Raw genomic sequence first — 18,549 nt, 5'->3', positions numbered from 1 at the left:
CCGTTCGACTACGCCATTGTTGACAAGCTCCACGACAAAAACCTTGTTTTTGTCGTGGAGCTTGTCATCGAATGGCACTCGCGTGCTTCCTGATAAATTACTTTTTTTGCGAAAAATTCGCTGAACTTTGGAGACATCATTAATATAAATATAATTTTTATGGACGTTAAATAATAAATAGTTTTTAGTAGGTCCGCTGCTCGTTTAAACTCAACGGTTTGTGCAATATCCACTATTGGTCTAGATTCGACCAATCCTGTCACGACACTAGTCAGCGGTGGCGTTTTACCGAATTATACGAATTTTTTTAGCATGTTTGTACGAATACTGTCGCAATTTTTCGCCGTGATATAGGAATCCGAACTATAGGAACCCGTGTTATAGGGGGTCGACTGTATTCAATAAGATTTTATTAACAGTAATTGTCAAAATTCTGCAATTAAATTTATAAGAACAGTAATCAAATTCTATTTTAAATCAAAATAAAGTGATCTATTTATTCTATTCAAACAAATAATATCAAAAGTTAGCAGAGTTTTCAGAAATATAGAAATATATGTACAGTAATTTTTACATATACAGTATAATACATTCTAATTCAATTTCAAGAAGCTGATATATTTTGCTTTCTGCATAATAACTGTTTTATATGTGAAATGGAATTATATTCTCTATTTATAATAACAATGATCTGAGATAGTTGAAAATGTTGTTAAAACTGAATACATAAAATTTTGTAGAACATATATTACTTGAAATTGTCAAAATTAAGATATAAAGGTATTTAAATAATCTGTAGTACTTATGTATCTTGATAATATCTAGGTTCTATAATTGTTGAATTGTTATTAATTGAATCATCATTATCATACATATTTGCTCTTACTAACAAAATTATATTTATACAATTTGAAAAAAATAATAATAATTCTATTAAATTAAAAATTATTGCATATTGATAAATTATATACATGTTTGTTGCAATCTAATATGTACAATATTATATTTTCTGTTTGTTAATCAAGATCACAATACTGCAAATACAGCAATAATCGTGAAGGAAGCTTTAACTTTTTCAAATCCTTACTTTGTACTTTTCTTCTTATATTAATGCGACATAAATGGAGTAAAGGAGTGACGCAACTGGATGCTTTCCAAAAACTTACTGATCCATTTTGTGTTCTGAAATAGGGAGGAAAACAATTACTCTAACTTTAAGATACATATAATTAATACTAGTTAATAATTACTAATATATAACAAATATGATACTTAGAAAAATCTGTTCTATTAATATTAATTTCACAGATTAATAAATTTGCAAAACATTCAAAAATAAATTAAGCATTTCCAATATCTCACCCAACAGCAAGAATTTGTCCAGAAGCAGAATAGGCACAACATAATGCACCTTCCATAATTCCTACTGCCTCTGGATCATCGTCATTAAATATATCCCAAAATCGCAAATATCTGTAAATAAAATGAACTTTTAAAATATTTTAGTTTATGGAACTACATAATTAAAAGTTTTATATATAAATATAATGAAATCTATTAAACATAATCTATTAATCTTAATTCATTCAATATAAGTCTTTGTTGCAATCTTTTTTAATTACTGTAAATATTTTAAAATCTTTGTAAATGATAGGGATAGGGAAATTAACAATCTATTTTTATTTATACTTTTATACATATATTGCATTTTTTATAACTTAATTTTATTTCTCTATCATTTTATCTTTAATATTATCATATTTTTCAATATATAGGGTCTCAGTAATTAAAGTTCCACTTTGAAATAAACTACTGGACAAAATATTATCAAACTTGGTAATAGTTTACAGAAGTCATGGGATTTTATTTTTCCCCAANCTGAATTAGGCCGTATGTTAATATTATCATATTTTTCAATATATAGGGTCTCAGTAATTAAAGTTCCACTTTGAAATAAACTACTGGACAAAATATTATCAAACTTGGTAATAGTTTACAGAAGTCATGGGATTTTATTTTTCCCCAAAATAGTTCAATAACTCACCACCAGCGAGGAATGGCGCTGTATGCAATACTATTAAATGAAATAAGACATGAAGACGTCAGTTGAAAATCAAAATGAACAATTTGACGGAATTGAAAAATTCGATACACCGACATGTCCATAAAATTCCTCCTGATATGCCGAGAGCTACTGTTGAGAACACAGTAATGCAATTTAACTTGCTTTCTGAAAATGGTGGATGCCACATTGAACATGCTTTGTAACACGTTTTAGAAACAATTAAAAGCATTTTCAACCGATATCTTCATGTCTTCTTTTGTTTAACAATATTGCATACAGCACCATTTCCCGCTGATGATGAGTTTTTGAACTATTTTTTTTGCAGAAAATAAAATTCCATGACTTCCTGTAAACTATTACCAAGTTTCATAACATTTTGTCCAGTAGTTTTCCTTTTATGGCCATTTCAAAGTGGAACTTTAATTATAAAGATCCTGTATTTACCTGCTCTATCCAACACCTCTTTCACTGATAGAGCTGAGATTTTCTCACTAAATCTACATTGTAACCTAATTTTAATACTGTACCAACTACATCCTACATAGTATAATAAATTCATGATATTTAACTCTATTTATTGATTAGAATTTTTACTTTCTTATTCTATCTCATGTTAAAAATATTATTTATTTTAAACATTATTTTTGTCTTCCTTTACATACTTTATTTACTATCTTGGATTGCTATCACTAATTATAACATTTTCATCTCATCATTTTGTCCTCATTCAGCTGTTCTTTTATCATTTCTTTTTTAAACTAGTTTCATCAGGATTTCATATCATTAAAAAAAATTACGAAAATAGTTTGAAACAACTTTTTCTATTTACATGCATAATCACATTGCTTAGTGAATCACTGAGAATAAAACTGCATTGAAAAAATTTGACAAATTTAAAATTTTTTTCACAAAATATGAATACAAAACAGATATAAAATCGTCATTAAATGATACAATGCATCTCATTTGGTGCTTGAACAACCAAATGAGATGCAACAGTTGTAACACAAAACAACTAGCTAGTTTTGGAAAAGTTAGGGCATAAAAATGTTAGAGTATGTAAAATGAGAGAGTTAAGATTTTTAGCTGCTCTAAATACTTTGTGAAAATGCAATAGGCAATGTGAAATTTAAATCTCCTATTATTATTCTGATTTAGATGGACATAACTTTATTGATAAATTGTTTTTATTGGTAATGTTGAAATGAAACAAATAGAAAGGCTTAGATAATTATAAATTTGTTTTATAAGAGATTCATAAATTATTTCTTTTTAGATATCATAATCATCATGTAAAAAATAATTTAGAACCAGAAACATTACTGATATCAGATATTTGAGCCATCTTTCAAATTTAGATTTATTTAAAATCTGATACTTATAGATATAATGTTTTCCCACCCCATCAAATCCATCATTACTTATAGTCAAGTGATCAAAATATTATCATCTTTAAGATTTATCTCTGATACATTTTTAGTCAATTATATGAAGCTAATAACAGTTAATAAAAGCTTTGAATTCTCTTTTAGAAAAAAATGTTTAATAATCAAAGCTTGGTAATCAATTTATTTCACAAAGTATTGATCACTAAACCCATATTATAATGAGGGTGAAAACCTGGAAAACATGATAACTGCAAATAATGATTGCAGCAAAGAAATAAAGAGAATTGGAATAGCAAGTAATGCCTTCAGAAATCTGAGAAATATGGAAAAGTGAGAACATCAGCACAAAAGCCAAATTCTATGTGCTAGATGCATGCATTATATCTATGCATGCAAATCATGGATTCTGAAAAAGGAAGATGTCAGGAGGCTAGAAACTTTTGAGATTAGTTATGATTGAAACTTACTTAAAATAAACTGAAAAGACATAGTGAACAACAATAAGTACAAGAACAACCTTAATGGAAAGATGATGATTGTGAACATCAAAAAGAGAAAATAGCAATGTTGGACAAGATATACTGTAGGATAAGATATGACAGACTGATAAAACAGTGATACTTGGCATAATGGAAGGCAAAGGAGGTAGTTGGATGATATCTGAGATTGTACTAGACTAGGCATACAAAATGCTGCATACATAGTTCAAGAGGAAAGTACAATGGGCAAGAAATAATGCATCCATCATTGGTCTCAACAGTCTGCAGGACTACAGGATGCAAGAAGATAATAAAGAATTCAAGGATTTTAGAGACAGTTATGTATATTACAAATGATAGCAAAATGTATCATAAAAACAATAAAACTGAATAGAAATGAAGTTAGAGATGCTTTCTGATTCATATTTACCAGACTTATCACCTATAGGCTAACATTTTTTTTAAACATTCAAACAGTTTTTCTTTATTAAAATACATTCCCCAGGTGGTGCCTCGATAACTGTTGGATGGTTATATCTAAAAGTTTAAATGTGTCTTGAAGGAAAGAGTTGCTTGGAGGTCCAGGTGGTGTAACTGGTCAGCACAACACATGGTAAGCAGAGGTTGCAGGTTTGACTCCCACTCTGGGCTGATTCTTTTCTTCCAGATTATTCTAAATTTCTAAATTTAAAATTAAATTATAGTTTCTTCTTTAGTCAAGAGATGGCACCTAATGTCTACCTCTAGTTCTTATGTTATTTCTAATTATAATATTTGTAGGATAATTTCTGCCTGATTATTTTGGCTGTTGGTTGGTGGATTATTAATATATCGGGTTATTGGGATGTTAATATATTTATACAATTGATATTTGAAATATATTTTTAGAACATTACTGATACAGCCTTAAAAATTACCCATCATCTGCTACAGTTGCAAAATGGGAACCATCAGGAGAGAATGATAAGCCACGAATCCAAGTACCATTCTGTCCACCAGCATAAATTAAATGTGGAGGTGGATACAGATGTCTGAAAAAGATATAAATAGTACATTGTTAAAAAACACACTTCAAATTATCAAATATGCTTAATAAATTCAAATAATGTTTACTTTTAAATATAAACATAAGTATTTTATCAATGTCTCACCAAATAAGATCTGACATTAAATCTGAAAATTCGTATTAAACAAATAATAAAAAAATATGCATTTGTTGATTTTGTTATAATTACAGTAATACCCCGAACTTACGTGATAGGTGGGCCTGAGTGGTAACCGCGTTAAGTCGAATTCGCGTAAGTCGGGGTATAATTTTGCATATAAATACATACAAATAATTTTTTATTGGGCCGGAGACTAAAGAAAAGAATAATTTAGAAAAAAAATGTTTAATAAAATCTTAGATAACAAATATGTATAACAAATTAGGCCTATATTATTTTACAATTTTTCACATTTACTTGATTATTACGCCATAATTTTAACATTGTTTCCATCTCAGCGATAATACTGCGACATTTACGAATGTTGCTTGAATTTAAAGATTGAGCATTTTTCACAACTTCAAGAATTTTTTCTTTGCCTTTTATAATTGTTCTGACCGACAATTCCAGTAGATCAAACTTCTTTGCCAATTCACAAATTTTCATTTTTGTATCGAAGTCATTAATAATGGGTACGTTCATAAAGTCAAACGAGTTAAACGCGTTAGTAACGAATTGTTCGAAAAGTCTAACAAAATAGGAATAACGATGACGTCATTCTTGTTTAACTCGTTCGACTTTACGAACATACCCAATGTTAACTTTACATTCCAAAGATAAAGTTTTTCTTTTCTTGTTTGATGCAGAAGAATTAGTTCTACTTCGTTTGGATGACATAGTAGAGTCTCTCAAGTCTCCGTAGATATAACAAACACAGAAATAAATAACACAAAATAAATTGTAGCTATGTGTAGATTCCGTGCAACACATCTGAACATGTAAGCTGAACAATAGTGTGGGGGGAGTGAGTAATCAAGGGTTGCGTGGCGCTCAAACAAAAGACAAATCGACGAGATTTGAAAATCGTGTAACTCCGGGTTCGCGTAAGTCGGGGTATTACTGTATATGCTTAATTTGATATTATACTCATATAACACATATATAAATTTATTATTACTATTAATATTTGCTTTGTGTGACAATGTCACACAAAGCAAATATCAACTGATTTCTTTATTGGAGACGAAGGCTCTTATTACTAGACTGTCAAAATGGTCAACTCAAAAGATGACAATTTACTCTTCTTTTAATATCCTTTATATAAAATCAATATGCTTTTCAGACTGTTAGTCTGTTATCAGCCTATTTTTTAATTTTTTATCACAACATTTTTTATCTACGTAAATAATTACTGTTGTTATTTTTTAATAAATACTAAAACAACAAAACAATGATAATAATTACATTACCTATGTTTTTAATAATTTAACATATTCCACTATTTCCCCCCCATAGTGTTATCCAAAGAAACATGTGACCTCTTTTTTATTCAACTTTTAAATTCTTATACATTTATACTTCTAAAGTAACTATTTATAAAATATACCACTACAGTTCTAAACAACAATATAATCTCAGCACTTCAATTCAAAACAAATTTTTACACAAGTATCAATTTCATTAAAGTAAAAAATTTTCAGTTTTAAATATCAATATTCTTAACTATTAAGTTTCTAAACATTCATATTTTGTAAAAAATTGATTTTAACTATTAAAAAGATAATTAACAATACAATTTTTGAACTGTTATCTATAAAAGCAAGCAAGAGTTTTATGAAAATTTCTTGTAACATACAATATAAAAATATATAACAGATATATATCTTTTCTATTGTCTTTAATTAAATTTTACAATTACACTACGTGAATTTATTTTTATTAAAATTTTTATTTAATTGCAAATTCTAATTAATTAAAAACTCTCAGAATTATAAGAAGCAAAACAATTTTTATCAATTTAATTCTATAATGTCTTTAAATTTTACTTTTTTAAGAGTTTATGTTTCAGTCTATCAATCTTAGCAAACAAATTACCATAATTTCTTCTGAATAACATATAGGTTGTCTCTATTTAAAAATCAATTTATAATCAGGTGTGGGTTATGAATAAAGCAGGATACCCGCAGATTTTAAATTGCAATTACAAATTCATCTCATAGCTTTGTGTTTGTCTAAATTTATCCACAGTATCTTTAAAAAACATGAAAATGTTTTTTAAAAATCCTTTATGCTAGTATTTTTGAAACCATGCCAGTAATTTTTAGTAATTCAAACACAAATTATTTATTGTATTTATTCAGACACTTGGCAAATCTCATTTATGGTTTTAACTTTCAATAATCTGTAATCTAAAAGTTGGCTGAAGAGGGGCAAGGAATGCCCGAAACGTGTACAAATGAGATGAACACATATCAACTGAATAAAATTTAATGATGAGATTTTCCAAGTGTCTGAATAAATACAATAAATAATTTGTGTTTGAATTACTAATCCTTTAAGCCTTATATTCATCATCCGTCACAATTTTTCTGACAACTACCAATAACAAATAAGTACACAGTAGATCTTACTTTTAATTCTTTCCTATTGATCCATCTTTTAATTTGCATTGTTAGACACTCCTACTTATATCCTGAGTTGATAAATTTCCCACAATTCTATCATTTCTGTAATAATTTTCACAAGACTATTTAGATTCTGATTGTCAATTTTATCATATATTGGTTCTCTGAAGCAAATAAGTGCTGACCATTCTACCTGTATCATTGAATATTGTAATCTGTGTGCAACTTTTTCATTGTGATTTTACTAAGAACGTTAACAGTAGTTTCTTTATTTGCCTCTCTTTACTAGTATTGAATAGATGTTTTCTTTACATCTACTAGTCAATTATTCCTGCAAGAGCCATACAAACTACTGTATGTTGCTACTCTGGATTCATCAAGATTAATAAGTATACTATCCATTCTTACAGACACTATTTTGTGAGAAAGTTTGGAATATTTACTAATTTTAATTGTTATATGCATTTAGTACGTTATGCATGTTTGGAATGAATATGTTTATATGGTTACGTTTGTCAAATGTGACATCAGATATGTTGTAATGGATTGTTTTGTCTGTGATTATAGCTTAATCTCAGACTATAAAATACCATAGAATACATGAAATATACATCTTAGTATATTCCATGTATTGTTTTATAATACTGTCTATGGTATTTTATAGTCCAGTTGCCAAGTCTGTAATAATTTTGTGTGCAAGCATCGTGATAGGCAATACATAGACTGTGAATAGACATACCCTATCGGATATTTAATAAAAATTAATAAAACACTTCCAGATTCAAATATGTCAGTGTGTCTTCTATGCATTCCAATCTAGAATGCCAGTTCCAGAAAGGTTCAATTTTGAAAAATTTACCTGAAGAAGGTATTAGGTATAGACTGAAAATGTTAGTAATGGTTTTGTCATTTATGTGCAAGGCCTACATAAGGTTGGTGTACTTTATATTGTGTGCAAAGCTTTTCACATATCACAATTTTGTGCAGATAACCAACATTAATATACACCACACAGAAAGCCATTAGAACAGAAATAAAACCTTCATATAATCTGCATTCCATACCTCTAGACTACCCATTGAAAGCAATGACACTTACCAATAAGCTATTTAGAAGATACTATAAGAAATATTATAATATTGTTTTTTTTTTCCATTAACAGTTCATTGTAGACATAATCATAAAATATGAGGTGGAAACACAGAATACTGAGAAAGAAACAAGTATCAAAAATACTGTTACTGAAAAATAAAATTTTTTAATCATGTCACCTTGTTTTTGTTTGTACATTATACTTTCATATTTAATTAATTGTTATTAATCTCTAAAATTTATTTAAACATTTAAAAATACACCAGCAATCAATTATTTCAATTTATTTAAACAAGCATCCTTTGAATTACAGAGGCAATTTTGATTAGATGAAACTTTATATATGTTATTTTCATGACTTTATATGAATGATTTTGGCTGTGTAAACAGCCACCTTTAGGTTCAAAAGATCAAACTAATATGCAATTCAAATTCCAGAATGCATAATATTGCTTACAAAATATATATGATTAAATAACATTCAAAAAATTAAAAATACATAAAAAATTACAACCAATAACAATAAAATAAAAGTATTTTTAAAAAATTGCCAGGACAAATTCACATTTACAAAAAAAAAATATATTTCTTAAAAATGTAATAATTTATTTTTAACTGTACTACCGCTAGAGGACTTTTTAACATTTTTCATTTAGTGGCAGATGAGTAGCAATAAAAGGTCTACTCCGCTGTGGAACTGTTATTGCCTCAATAGTATGCGAAAGAACCGAATCATACGGACTCATCTTGTATGTATAGTCTATCAAGAAATATATTTTTTTGTAAAAATAAAAGTAAATAATAAATAGTGAAGAATTAAGTCAAAATGAAATTTTCCTTAAGGAAGAATGGGTAAAGTATATCAGTGGCCTTATTAATGCATTCTGCAGTAATAGCTTGCTTATACATTTTCAGAACCTCTTTAAAAATACACAATGCAAAACCAAGTATTGTCTTTTTCCAATTGACATCATTTTTTACATTAAAAATATGAAAATTTATCATCAATTTTATCTTAATTTTCTTTAAAAGTTTCTTCTATAATCATTACATAATAAGAAAGTATTGAATACATTTTTGCATAAGCAACCAATATAATTTCAATCCTAGAATTTAAGAAATTTTATATTAATTGTATTATTTATGTTTGTATTCTCAACCAAGGCTTAAGAGTTGGAGTCTAAGTAAAATGATTGCTAATTGGTTAGCTGTGACTCTGACTCTTAATCCTTGATTATGAACAAAAATATCTAGTGCTTTTAAGGAGGTTATTTATTTATTTTAAGTTTTTAAACAGTATAATTTATTTTAGGTTTTCTGAAAAAGTCATGAATAAATATAAAGAAAATGTTTAAAAAAATTTAAAATTAGCACATTTGTTAAATTATTATCATTATTATAAATAAGAAATGAGTCTATCTAATTTAAGTAAAATCTTTTCTTGCTATAAAACATTTTTACTTATTTGTTACTTGTATTTGTTTTAAAAACTTAAAATAAAGAATAAAATTATTTTAAAGTATAATTACATTATAAATTGAAATTTGAGACAAATTGTATATGTATTTTATATAAATTGTATATATATATATAAATTACCCAAAACATTTAAGCATTAATCCTGTTTCTGCATCCCATAAAATAGCTCTGGTATCCCAAGAAGCAGTAGCTACAAGGCAACTATCTGGAGAGAAACCACAGGCAACTATATCATAATGATGGCCTTCTAATTTTAATTTAATGCAGTAGGTTATCATATCCCAGATATAAGCCTGAAAAATTATAAGTTTTTATTTTCTATTTTATTAAATTATCTTAAGATGAAATATATTTTAATAAATACTAACATATTGCAGTTTTTAAATCAGTTTTAATCAATACAAAAAAATATTAAAATTAATTCTTATTGTTTTCAAACAACAGTTTCTTGAATAAATTCATAATTATAGGAAAGCTGGATATTCTATTTTATTTTATACAAAACATTTTAAAAATCATTTTTAATGCCATCTTAAATGGATAGAATTAGTACTATCTACACAATTTGTTTGGAAAATTTCCAGAATGAATTTTTTTTAGAAAGCACTATTTATGCTATTTGTTGGGCAACATACAAATTAGCTGTAAAATGTACAGTTAATTTATTTAATATTACATTATTTGTTTCTCACTTTATATTTTATGATCTCTATTTTCATGAATAGAACAGCTTAATAATTTTAACCTCTAACTAGTATCACAGTCTTTCTCAGATTCCTTCAACTTTTTATTTTGTATAATTTTCAATCTGCTTTATGCACAAATTGGTCATATTATTCTACCTTCAAGTGGATATGCTCCAAACAGACACAAAAAGTGGTATTTCTGTGCCTGCTGTGCAGAACGAGTAAAGATTGTTTATTTAAGTTTGCCAATATCTCATAAACCCCATGTTACTAGCAGTGTTAGTATTTTCACCTTATCACTCTATGAAAGTGGTTTCAAGATCATTGAACAGTCTGCTTCCCTACTCTAAGAACAGAACTGTCTAAATTCAGACAGGTCTAAATTGTCAGATTGGTGTTTGATAACTAATTCAAAGTGATGATGATTAATATATTGCTGCCCTTGAAGAACAATGATACAATCGCAAAATAAACAATTTTCAAGACTTGCAAAAAAATTTAAACTCTGCAGGTTGCTGAGGTCTAGGGTCTGGTTTGGTCTGGTCTGGTCTCATGATCCTGTCTGTGAGTGTCACACATTGTTAGTTGCTTGCTATAAGCAGTTAAGGTGAAGGGGATAGTGCAAGACAGCTTCTCAATCTCTTTGTTTAACTCTTCTGGTAGGTCTGCACTGTAATTATTATTTGGTTGGAAGTAGTCACTCTCAACTGACTAAGTTTGACCTTAGCCAGCAACCATCCATCATGAGCTAATTCTGTCACTGCTTCTGGTAGGTTTATGATATAGAATAATTGCTAACAGTGCCTGGTTTAATGGCCTGTCAACTTCAGCAGGAGTTTGCCATTATCAGGCTCAAACCAAACTTTGGCTTCAGCTGATTGTTTTTCATTGGATGCCTAACATCCAACTCATGTTCAGTGCCACTACATAAAACTGTATCCTCATGCAGCATCTGGAGAGGAATGTCTCATGAGTTAGACTCCTCTACATTTCACATTCCTTAAAATGTGATATACAATGCAAAACCAAGTATTGTCTTTTTCCAACTGACATAATTTTTTACATTAAAAATATGAAAATTTATCATCAATTTTATCTTAATTTTCTTTAAAGTTTCTTCTATAATCATTACATAATAAGAAAATACTGAATACATTTTTGCATAAGCAACCAGTATAATTTCAATCCTAGAATTTAAAAAATTTTATATTAATTGTATTATTTATGTTTGTATTCTCAACCAAGGCTTAAGAGTTGGAGTCTAAGTAAAGTAATTGCTAATTGGTTAGTTGTGACTCTGACTCTTAATCCTTGATTATGAACAAAAATAATAATCATTGTTTTACTTTATAAAATAAAACAATTAAAATTGTTCTCATTATAAAGAAATTAGTTTAATATTTAATTACATTTAAATATATGTATAATGACTAACCACTTTGTCCATACCAACAGATATCATTAATTTAGCATTTGGTGACCAGGCACATGAGTATATTGGTTTATTATTCATTGATAATGTTCCAAATCTATTTCCATTATCATTTAAATCCCATAATTTAAGTGTTCCATCATATGATGCAGATAACAGTATTAAGCTGCCATCAGGTGAGAAAGATAAATCAGTAACTATACTGCGATGATCTACTAACTCTAATATCAGATTTCCTTAAAAGAGAAAAGTTATAAATTTAAAATGTATAAAAATATATATAAGATTAGTAATTTCAAAATAAATAATTTATTAAATTAGCCTATTATACCCACTGTTATGTTTATTGCAATAGTTTAACCAGCATTCTTCCCAGGACCTTATTAATGAGCATTGCTAACCAAGGCCGGATTAACTCACTTTAGGCACTAGACACTTTCTTTTTACTGGGCCCCCTCCCCTCCCACAAGAAATATAAAACAATAAATAAAACAAAACTAAATAATATGAAAAACTAAAACAAATCTTAACTTTTTATTAATAAAAAAGAAAAAAAAAAATGTAAATTATCGGAAGAATCTTATTTACAAATCTTTTCAAAATAGACAGTTTGACCGGGATCTTCGAAAAACCGGGCCCAGACATTTGTCTCATTTGTCTACACGATGATCCAGCCCTGTTGCTAACTGGCTGATTTCCAAGTTCATGGTACTCATTATATATTTTACCATACTAGATAAACTGTCATGGTAAAATTATAAGTAGGAATGAGTATGGAGACAAAACAAAATATTTCTGGTTCCATAACATAAAGAGCTCAAAAAATTGAACTTAAAAATTTTAATTTTTCAGTTTTTAACATTTTACTCATTAGTATATGATTTAATCAATAAAAAGTTAGGCCATAAAACAACACTAGTTATTTTGAAAAAGGTGAAACATATAACAATAATAGTGAAGGTATCAGTCCAACAGCAATCATTAATTACTGACAAATATTGTAGAGATTAGTCACATAGTAAATTAGTTTCCACACAATTTTTTTTCAATTGCTTTTCAATAGAAGTGTGTTTGTTTGAATATGTATGCACATGTTTGTACAGAAAATAGTAGTTGTATTTACAAATAACAGAAAATTTTATACTACACAGTATTTTTTTCCACACAGCTACTCCTTTATTCCATCTGACTGATAAAAATTTCTGAAGAGAACACTGGTTTAACAACAGCATCAGTATTTAATATGGTAACCTTTATTTTTTTTTATAAAATAAAAATGTGGCAATGGTAACTATAATTATTACAATTGTAAAAACTTAAGTATACTTTGATATATGGAGAAAATTGAAAATTAAAATACTTCTCAATAATTTCAAAAAGATTAATAATAAATGACTGGTAATAGTCATTACTTTTTACAGAAACAAAATTTTATCGTCATTTTTAACTAACAAACCTGTCTGTACATCCCAAATTCTTATTCTTCCATTATTATGTCCAGTCACCAAAATTAAATCTTGAGAAAAACATAAACGTTTCCAAAATATGTAATGATCCTTTAATATTCTGTTGCATGTTACTACTCCAAATGCAACAGACCAGACCAAATAACCAGTATCCAAAATAATTGGTTTTTTTAAATAGCAATGTCTACTTTCAGTAGGCAATATTTCATTCCTAAAAAATAAATTATTATTAATATTCCATATTTAAATTAAAAATGTAGGATACTTTGTATAATTTAAAGATTGAAAATGTATACTAAAAACTATACATTTTTTATTTTTAAATTATACAAAATATCCTGTAATCTTGCCACTAAAACTTATAACATGTTTATGATTATAAATTTTATTTTTAATTCTTCTTATATTATAAGCATTAAAAAATTGTTATAGTTAAATTTTTAAATTAAATTATGTTATTTTTAAAATATATATTGTAAAAATACAAATAATAAAAACTTAAACAAATGGAAATATTGAATTCTTCTTTGTCATCCATTTCATACATGATACACATTGGCAGAATTGATCTTTCCTTACAGGCTACTTCCCCATCTATAGCTATGCAAATCGAGTAAAGTTCTGTGATTTTGGATATTTTCCATAATTTTCCAACAAGAAAGTCTTCAATATTTCTGTTTTTATAAGTTTTCATTATTTGTATTTTTCCAATATATTTAAAAATATATTTTGTCCTGGATTTTTTAGAAATTTTATGGAAAATAGCCAAAATCTTGGAACTTTTACTCAATTTGCATAGCTATAGGCAGGAAAGTAGCCTATAAGGAAAGGTCAACTCTGCCAATGTGGATCATGTTTCCTATGATGATAAATGGACTAAAGGAAGACTTCAATATTTCAACACCTTTAAACATCCAGCAAATCATTTTTTAATATTTAAAAACGCTTTCGAACGCTTTAAGCGATCATCGTCAGTTAACATTTGTGAATCGAACGAAGAAATTCGAAAATTACGTAAAACAAATTCAAAAAGCGGTTACATAAATATATGTAAATACGTTAACATTTACCAAGTTTAAATAATCTTAAGNAATAATTTATTTTTAACTGTACTACCGCTAGAGGACTTTTTAACATTTTTCATTTAGTGGCAGATGAGTAGCAATAAAAGGTCTACTCCGCTGTGGAACTGTTATTGCCTCAATAGTATGCGAAAGAACCGAATCATACGGACTCATCTTGTATGTATAGTCTATCAAGAAATATATTTTTTTGTAAAAATAAAAGTAAATAATAAATAGTGAAGAATTAAGTCAAAATGAAATTTTCCTTAAGGAAGAATGGGTAAAGTATATCAGTGGCCTTATTAATGCATTCTGCAGTAATAGCTTGCTTATACATTTTCAGAACCTCTTTAAAAATACACAATGCAAAACCAAGTATTGTCTTTTTCCAACTGACATCATTTTTTACATTAAAAATATGAAAATTTATCATCAATTTTATCTTAATTTTCTTTAAAAGTTTCTTCTATAATCATTACATAATAAGAAAGTATTGAATACATTTTTGCATAAGCAACCAATATAATTTCAATCCTAGAATTTAAGAAATTTTATATTAATTGTATTATTTATGTTTGTATTCTCAACCAAGGCTTAAGAGTTGGAGTCTAAGTAAAATGATTGCTAATTGGTTAGCTGTGACTCTGACTCTTAATCCTTGATTATGAACAAAAATAATAATCATTGTTTTACTTTATAAAATAAAACAATTAAAATTGTTCTCATTATAAAGAAATTAGTTTAATATTTAATTACATTTAAATATATGTATAATGACTAACCACTTTGTCCATACCAACAGATATCATTAATTTAGCATTTGGTGACCAGGCACATGAGTATATTGGTTTATTATTCATTGATAATGTTCCAAATCTATTTCCATTATCATTTAAATCCCATAATTTAAGTGTTCCATCATATGATGCAGATAACAGTATTAAGCTGCCATCAGGTGAGAAAGATAAATCAGTAACTATACTGCGATGATCTACTAACTCTAATATCAGATTTCCTTAAAAGAGAAAAGTTATAAATTTAAAATGTATAAAAATATATATAAGATTAGTAATTTCAAAATAAATAATTTATTAAATTAGCCTATTATACCCACTGTTATGTTTATTGCAATAGTTTAACCAGCATTCTTCCCAGGACCTTATTAATGAGCATTGCTAACCAAGGCCAGATTAACTCACTTTAGGCACTAGACACTTTCTTTTTACTGGGCCCCCTCCCTCTCCCACAAGAAATATAAAACAATAAATAAAACAAAACTAAATAATATGAAAAACTAAAACAAATCTTAACTTTTTATTAATAAAAAAGAAAAAAAAANTTTTTTACATTTAATAACCACGGTTCAGGATGACGTAATCAACCCTGCGCCGTCTGAGGTTATAAGGAATATCCCGTTGAGTAGCCACGTCGTCATCTTGCCTTCTATCTGCCCGTGTGTCACCGGGGGGGCTCGGGGTCTGGGGTGTGTGAGGAATCGGTCTACTATGTAATCTCCTATAAGGTTGGGATTGACGATGATCAGCTTCCTCTTCATCATCTTCACCTACTCCCTCGACCTTGGCTCTTTGGTTAATCCTCTTGGATCTTTCAGTCTTATTTTGCTGCCCATAAAACGGTTTAAGGCGGTCAATGTGCACTAGTCTTCAATATTTCTGTTTTTATAAGTTTTCATTATTTGTATTTTTCCAATATATTTAAAAATATATTTTGTCCTGGATTTTTTAGAAATTTTATGGAAAATAGCCAAAATCTTGGAACTTTTACTCAATTTGCATAGCTATAGGCAGGAAAGTAGCCTATAAGGAAAGGTCAACTCTGCCAATGTGGATCATGTTTCCTATGATGATAAATGGACTAAAGGAAGACTTCAATATTTCAACACCTTTAAACATCCAGCAAATCATTTTTTAATATTTAAAAACGCTTTCGAACGCTTTAAGCGATCATCGTCAGTTAACATTTGTGAATCGAACGAAGAAATTCGAAAATTACGTAAAACAAATTCAAAAAGCGGTTACATAAATATATGTAAATACGTTAACATTTACCAAGTTTAAATAATCTTAAGAATTATAAAAGTTAAAACTAAATAAAGAAATAAAATAAATTATATGCATCCAATAAAAATTATCTTATATAATCTTCCCGCTTACATAAATTACGTCACTCATCGTAGAAGGATTTCCATGCCGACGATAATCCGTCAGCATCCCTATGATTAATACAGCTTGTGTGCATTTGCGCCTTGTGAATTTCTAGTTTTTCCAGATGTTTCACAGCCTGCCTGGATTTTGTGGCTTTAATGATCGACGCCCGATCCCAAAAGACTTCGATATTCTGCTGCTTGGCAAAGGCCGCAAGCACCGTAGAGTCTATGTTTTTATTGACTGATTGCTTATGTTCAGCAATCCTTTTCTTTAAGTTTCTTAAGGTTGCCCCTATGTACACTAGATTGGTGTTAAATCTACGGTCTTTTAATGGTATAGAGTACACCCCTGCCATTGCGCTGCGTTCGTAATTGCCTTTATCGTTCCTTAAGAGCCTGTATACGGTGGGATTACGTTTGTAAACTATCCGTACATCCTTATCCCTGGTAACTTTCTTAACCATTCCTTTAAGGAACGGTATGTAATTGAGTACGATTCTCTCTTTGCGTTGATTCCCTCCCTGAGAGGGGAGTCGCTTCCGACAATTCGCGATGAGGGCATCTATTCTTTCTCTACGGTATCCTTGCTGCATCGCCATGTTTTTTATATACTCTAATTCTTTGTAAGTGTCGCAGACGCTGGTGCAATGCGTGTGTGCCCTCTTTATCCACGAACGAAAAACGGCCATTTTTATATGCTCAGGGTCTGCGGAGTTCCTAGGAATGACGATAGGAAGATAAGTAGGTTTCCGGTATATATCTGTTCCGATTTCACCATCTTTGCAAGATATAGTTAAATCTAAAAAATTAACAATGCTTCCATTTTCTTGTTCCAGCTCCAGAGTTAACCCATACGGGTTGTCGTTGATCCGATCTAAAAACTGATTAACTCTGTGATTATCTTTCCATAAAATAAAGATATCGTCCACATATCTTGCGTAAGCCAATATGTCTTCCTGGAATGAGGGGAGTATATCATTTTCGAGATTACGCAACACTAATTCGCAGAGTATAGCTGACATGGGGCTACCCATCGGTACGCCCCGTGTCTGTAAGTAAGTTTTATCTTCAAATTGAAAGAAAGATGTGTGGCATACTAAATCCGCCAATTCCAAGATCTCCATGTGGTATTTCATAGAATTGCTAATTTTTGCTAACAAAAAGTCTCTCAGGGCGCAAAAGCAGGGAGGTAATTTAATTGACGGGTACAGAGCTTTGTAATCTAAAACCGTCATCCATTCTTTATCCATAAGCATGACATCCTCCAACTTTCTTAGCAACTCCACCGCATTTTTTACCGAAAAAGGCGAGTCTTGCATATTTTTCCGTATAAACTTAACCAGTTGTTTCTCCAACTTGAACGTAGGAGCATTACACTTCTCCACAACAGGGCGCAGCTGTGTTCCTGGCTTATGTGTCTTTCCGAACGCGAAAATTCTTGGGGTTCTCGGGGTCTGCACAACAGCCCTCTCCATATCCAGAAGACAGGCCAAAGGGGTTAGCGTAAATCTTCTCACCCTTTGTTGTAAAGCTTCTAAAAAATTATTCGGTGCAATAAGTGATTCTGTACTAATAATGTATTCATGCAATTTCCTTCTATATGAATCCCTCTTAATGAGCA

General features: G+C 29.0%; 1 protein-coding gene across 3 annotated transcripts in view; it reads right to left on the bottom strand.

Annotated features, from left to right (window-relative positions):
• Positions 1 to 528: 528 nt before the first annotated feature.
• LOC111628584 (WD repeat and SOCS box-containing protein 1-like) overlaps positions 529 to 18,549 on the bottom strand; it is a 45,988-nt gene continuing 27,967 nt past the window's right edge. For all 3 annotated transcript variants that reach the window (XM_023372407.1, XM_023372406.1, XM_023372408.1), the window contains exons 4-9: positions 13,688 to 13,908; positions 12,235 to 12,467; positions 10,234 to 10,406; positions 4,850 to 4,963; positions 1,363 to 1,473; positions 529 to 1,182 (exon numbers count right to left, since the gene is read on the bottom strand). In XM_023372407.1, the coding sequence (XP_023228175.1) occupies positions 1,017 to 1,182; positions 1,363 to 1,473; positions 4,850 to 4,963; positions 10,234 to 10,406; positions 12,235 to 12,467; positions 13,688 to 13,908 (1,018 nt within the window). In that variant the 3' untranslated portion in view covers positions 529 to 1,016. The remainder of the gene's footprint in view (positions 1,183 to 1,362; positions 1,474 to 4,849; positions 4,964 to 10,233; positions 10,407 to 12,234; positions 12,468 to 13,687; positions 13,909 to 18,549) is intronic.

This window comes from Centruroides sculpturatus, unplaced genomic scaffold, assembly GCF_000671375.1.
Source record: "Centruroides sculpturatus isolate CEXI.00-Female unplaced genomic scaffold, Cexi_2.0 scaffold403, whole genome shotgun sequence".
In the NCBI taxonomy this organism is placed as follows: Eukaryota; Metazoa; Arthropoda; class Arachnida; order Scorpiones; family Buthidae; genus Centruroides; species Centruroides sculpturatus.
This window is presented reverse-complemented; position numbering and strand designations above follow the sequence as displayed.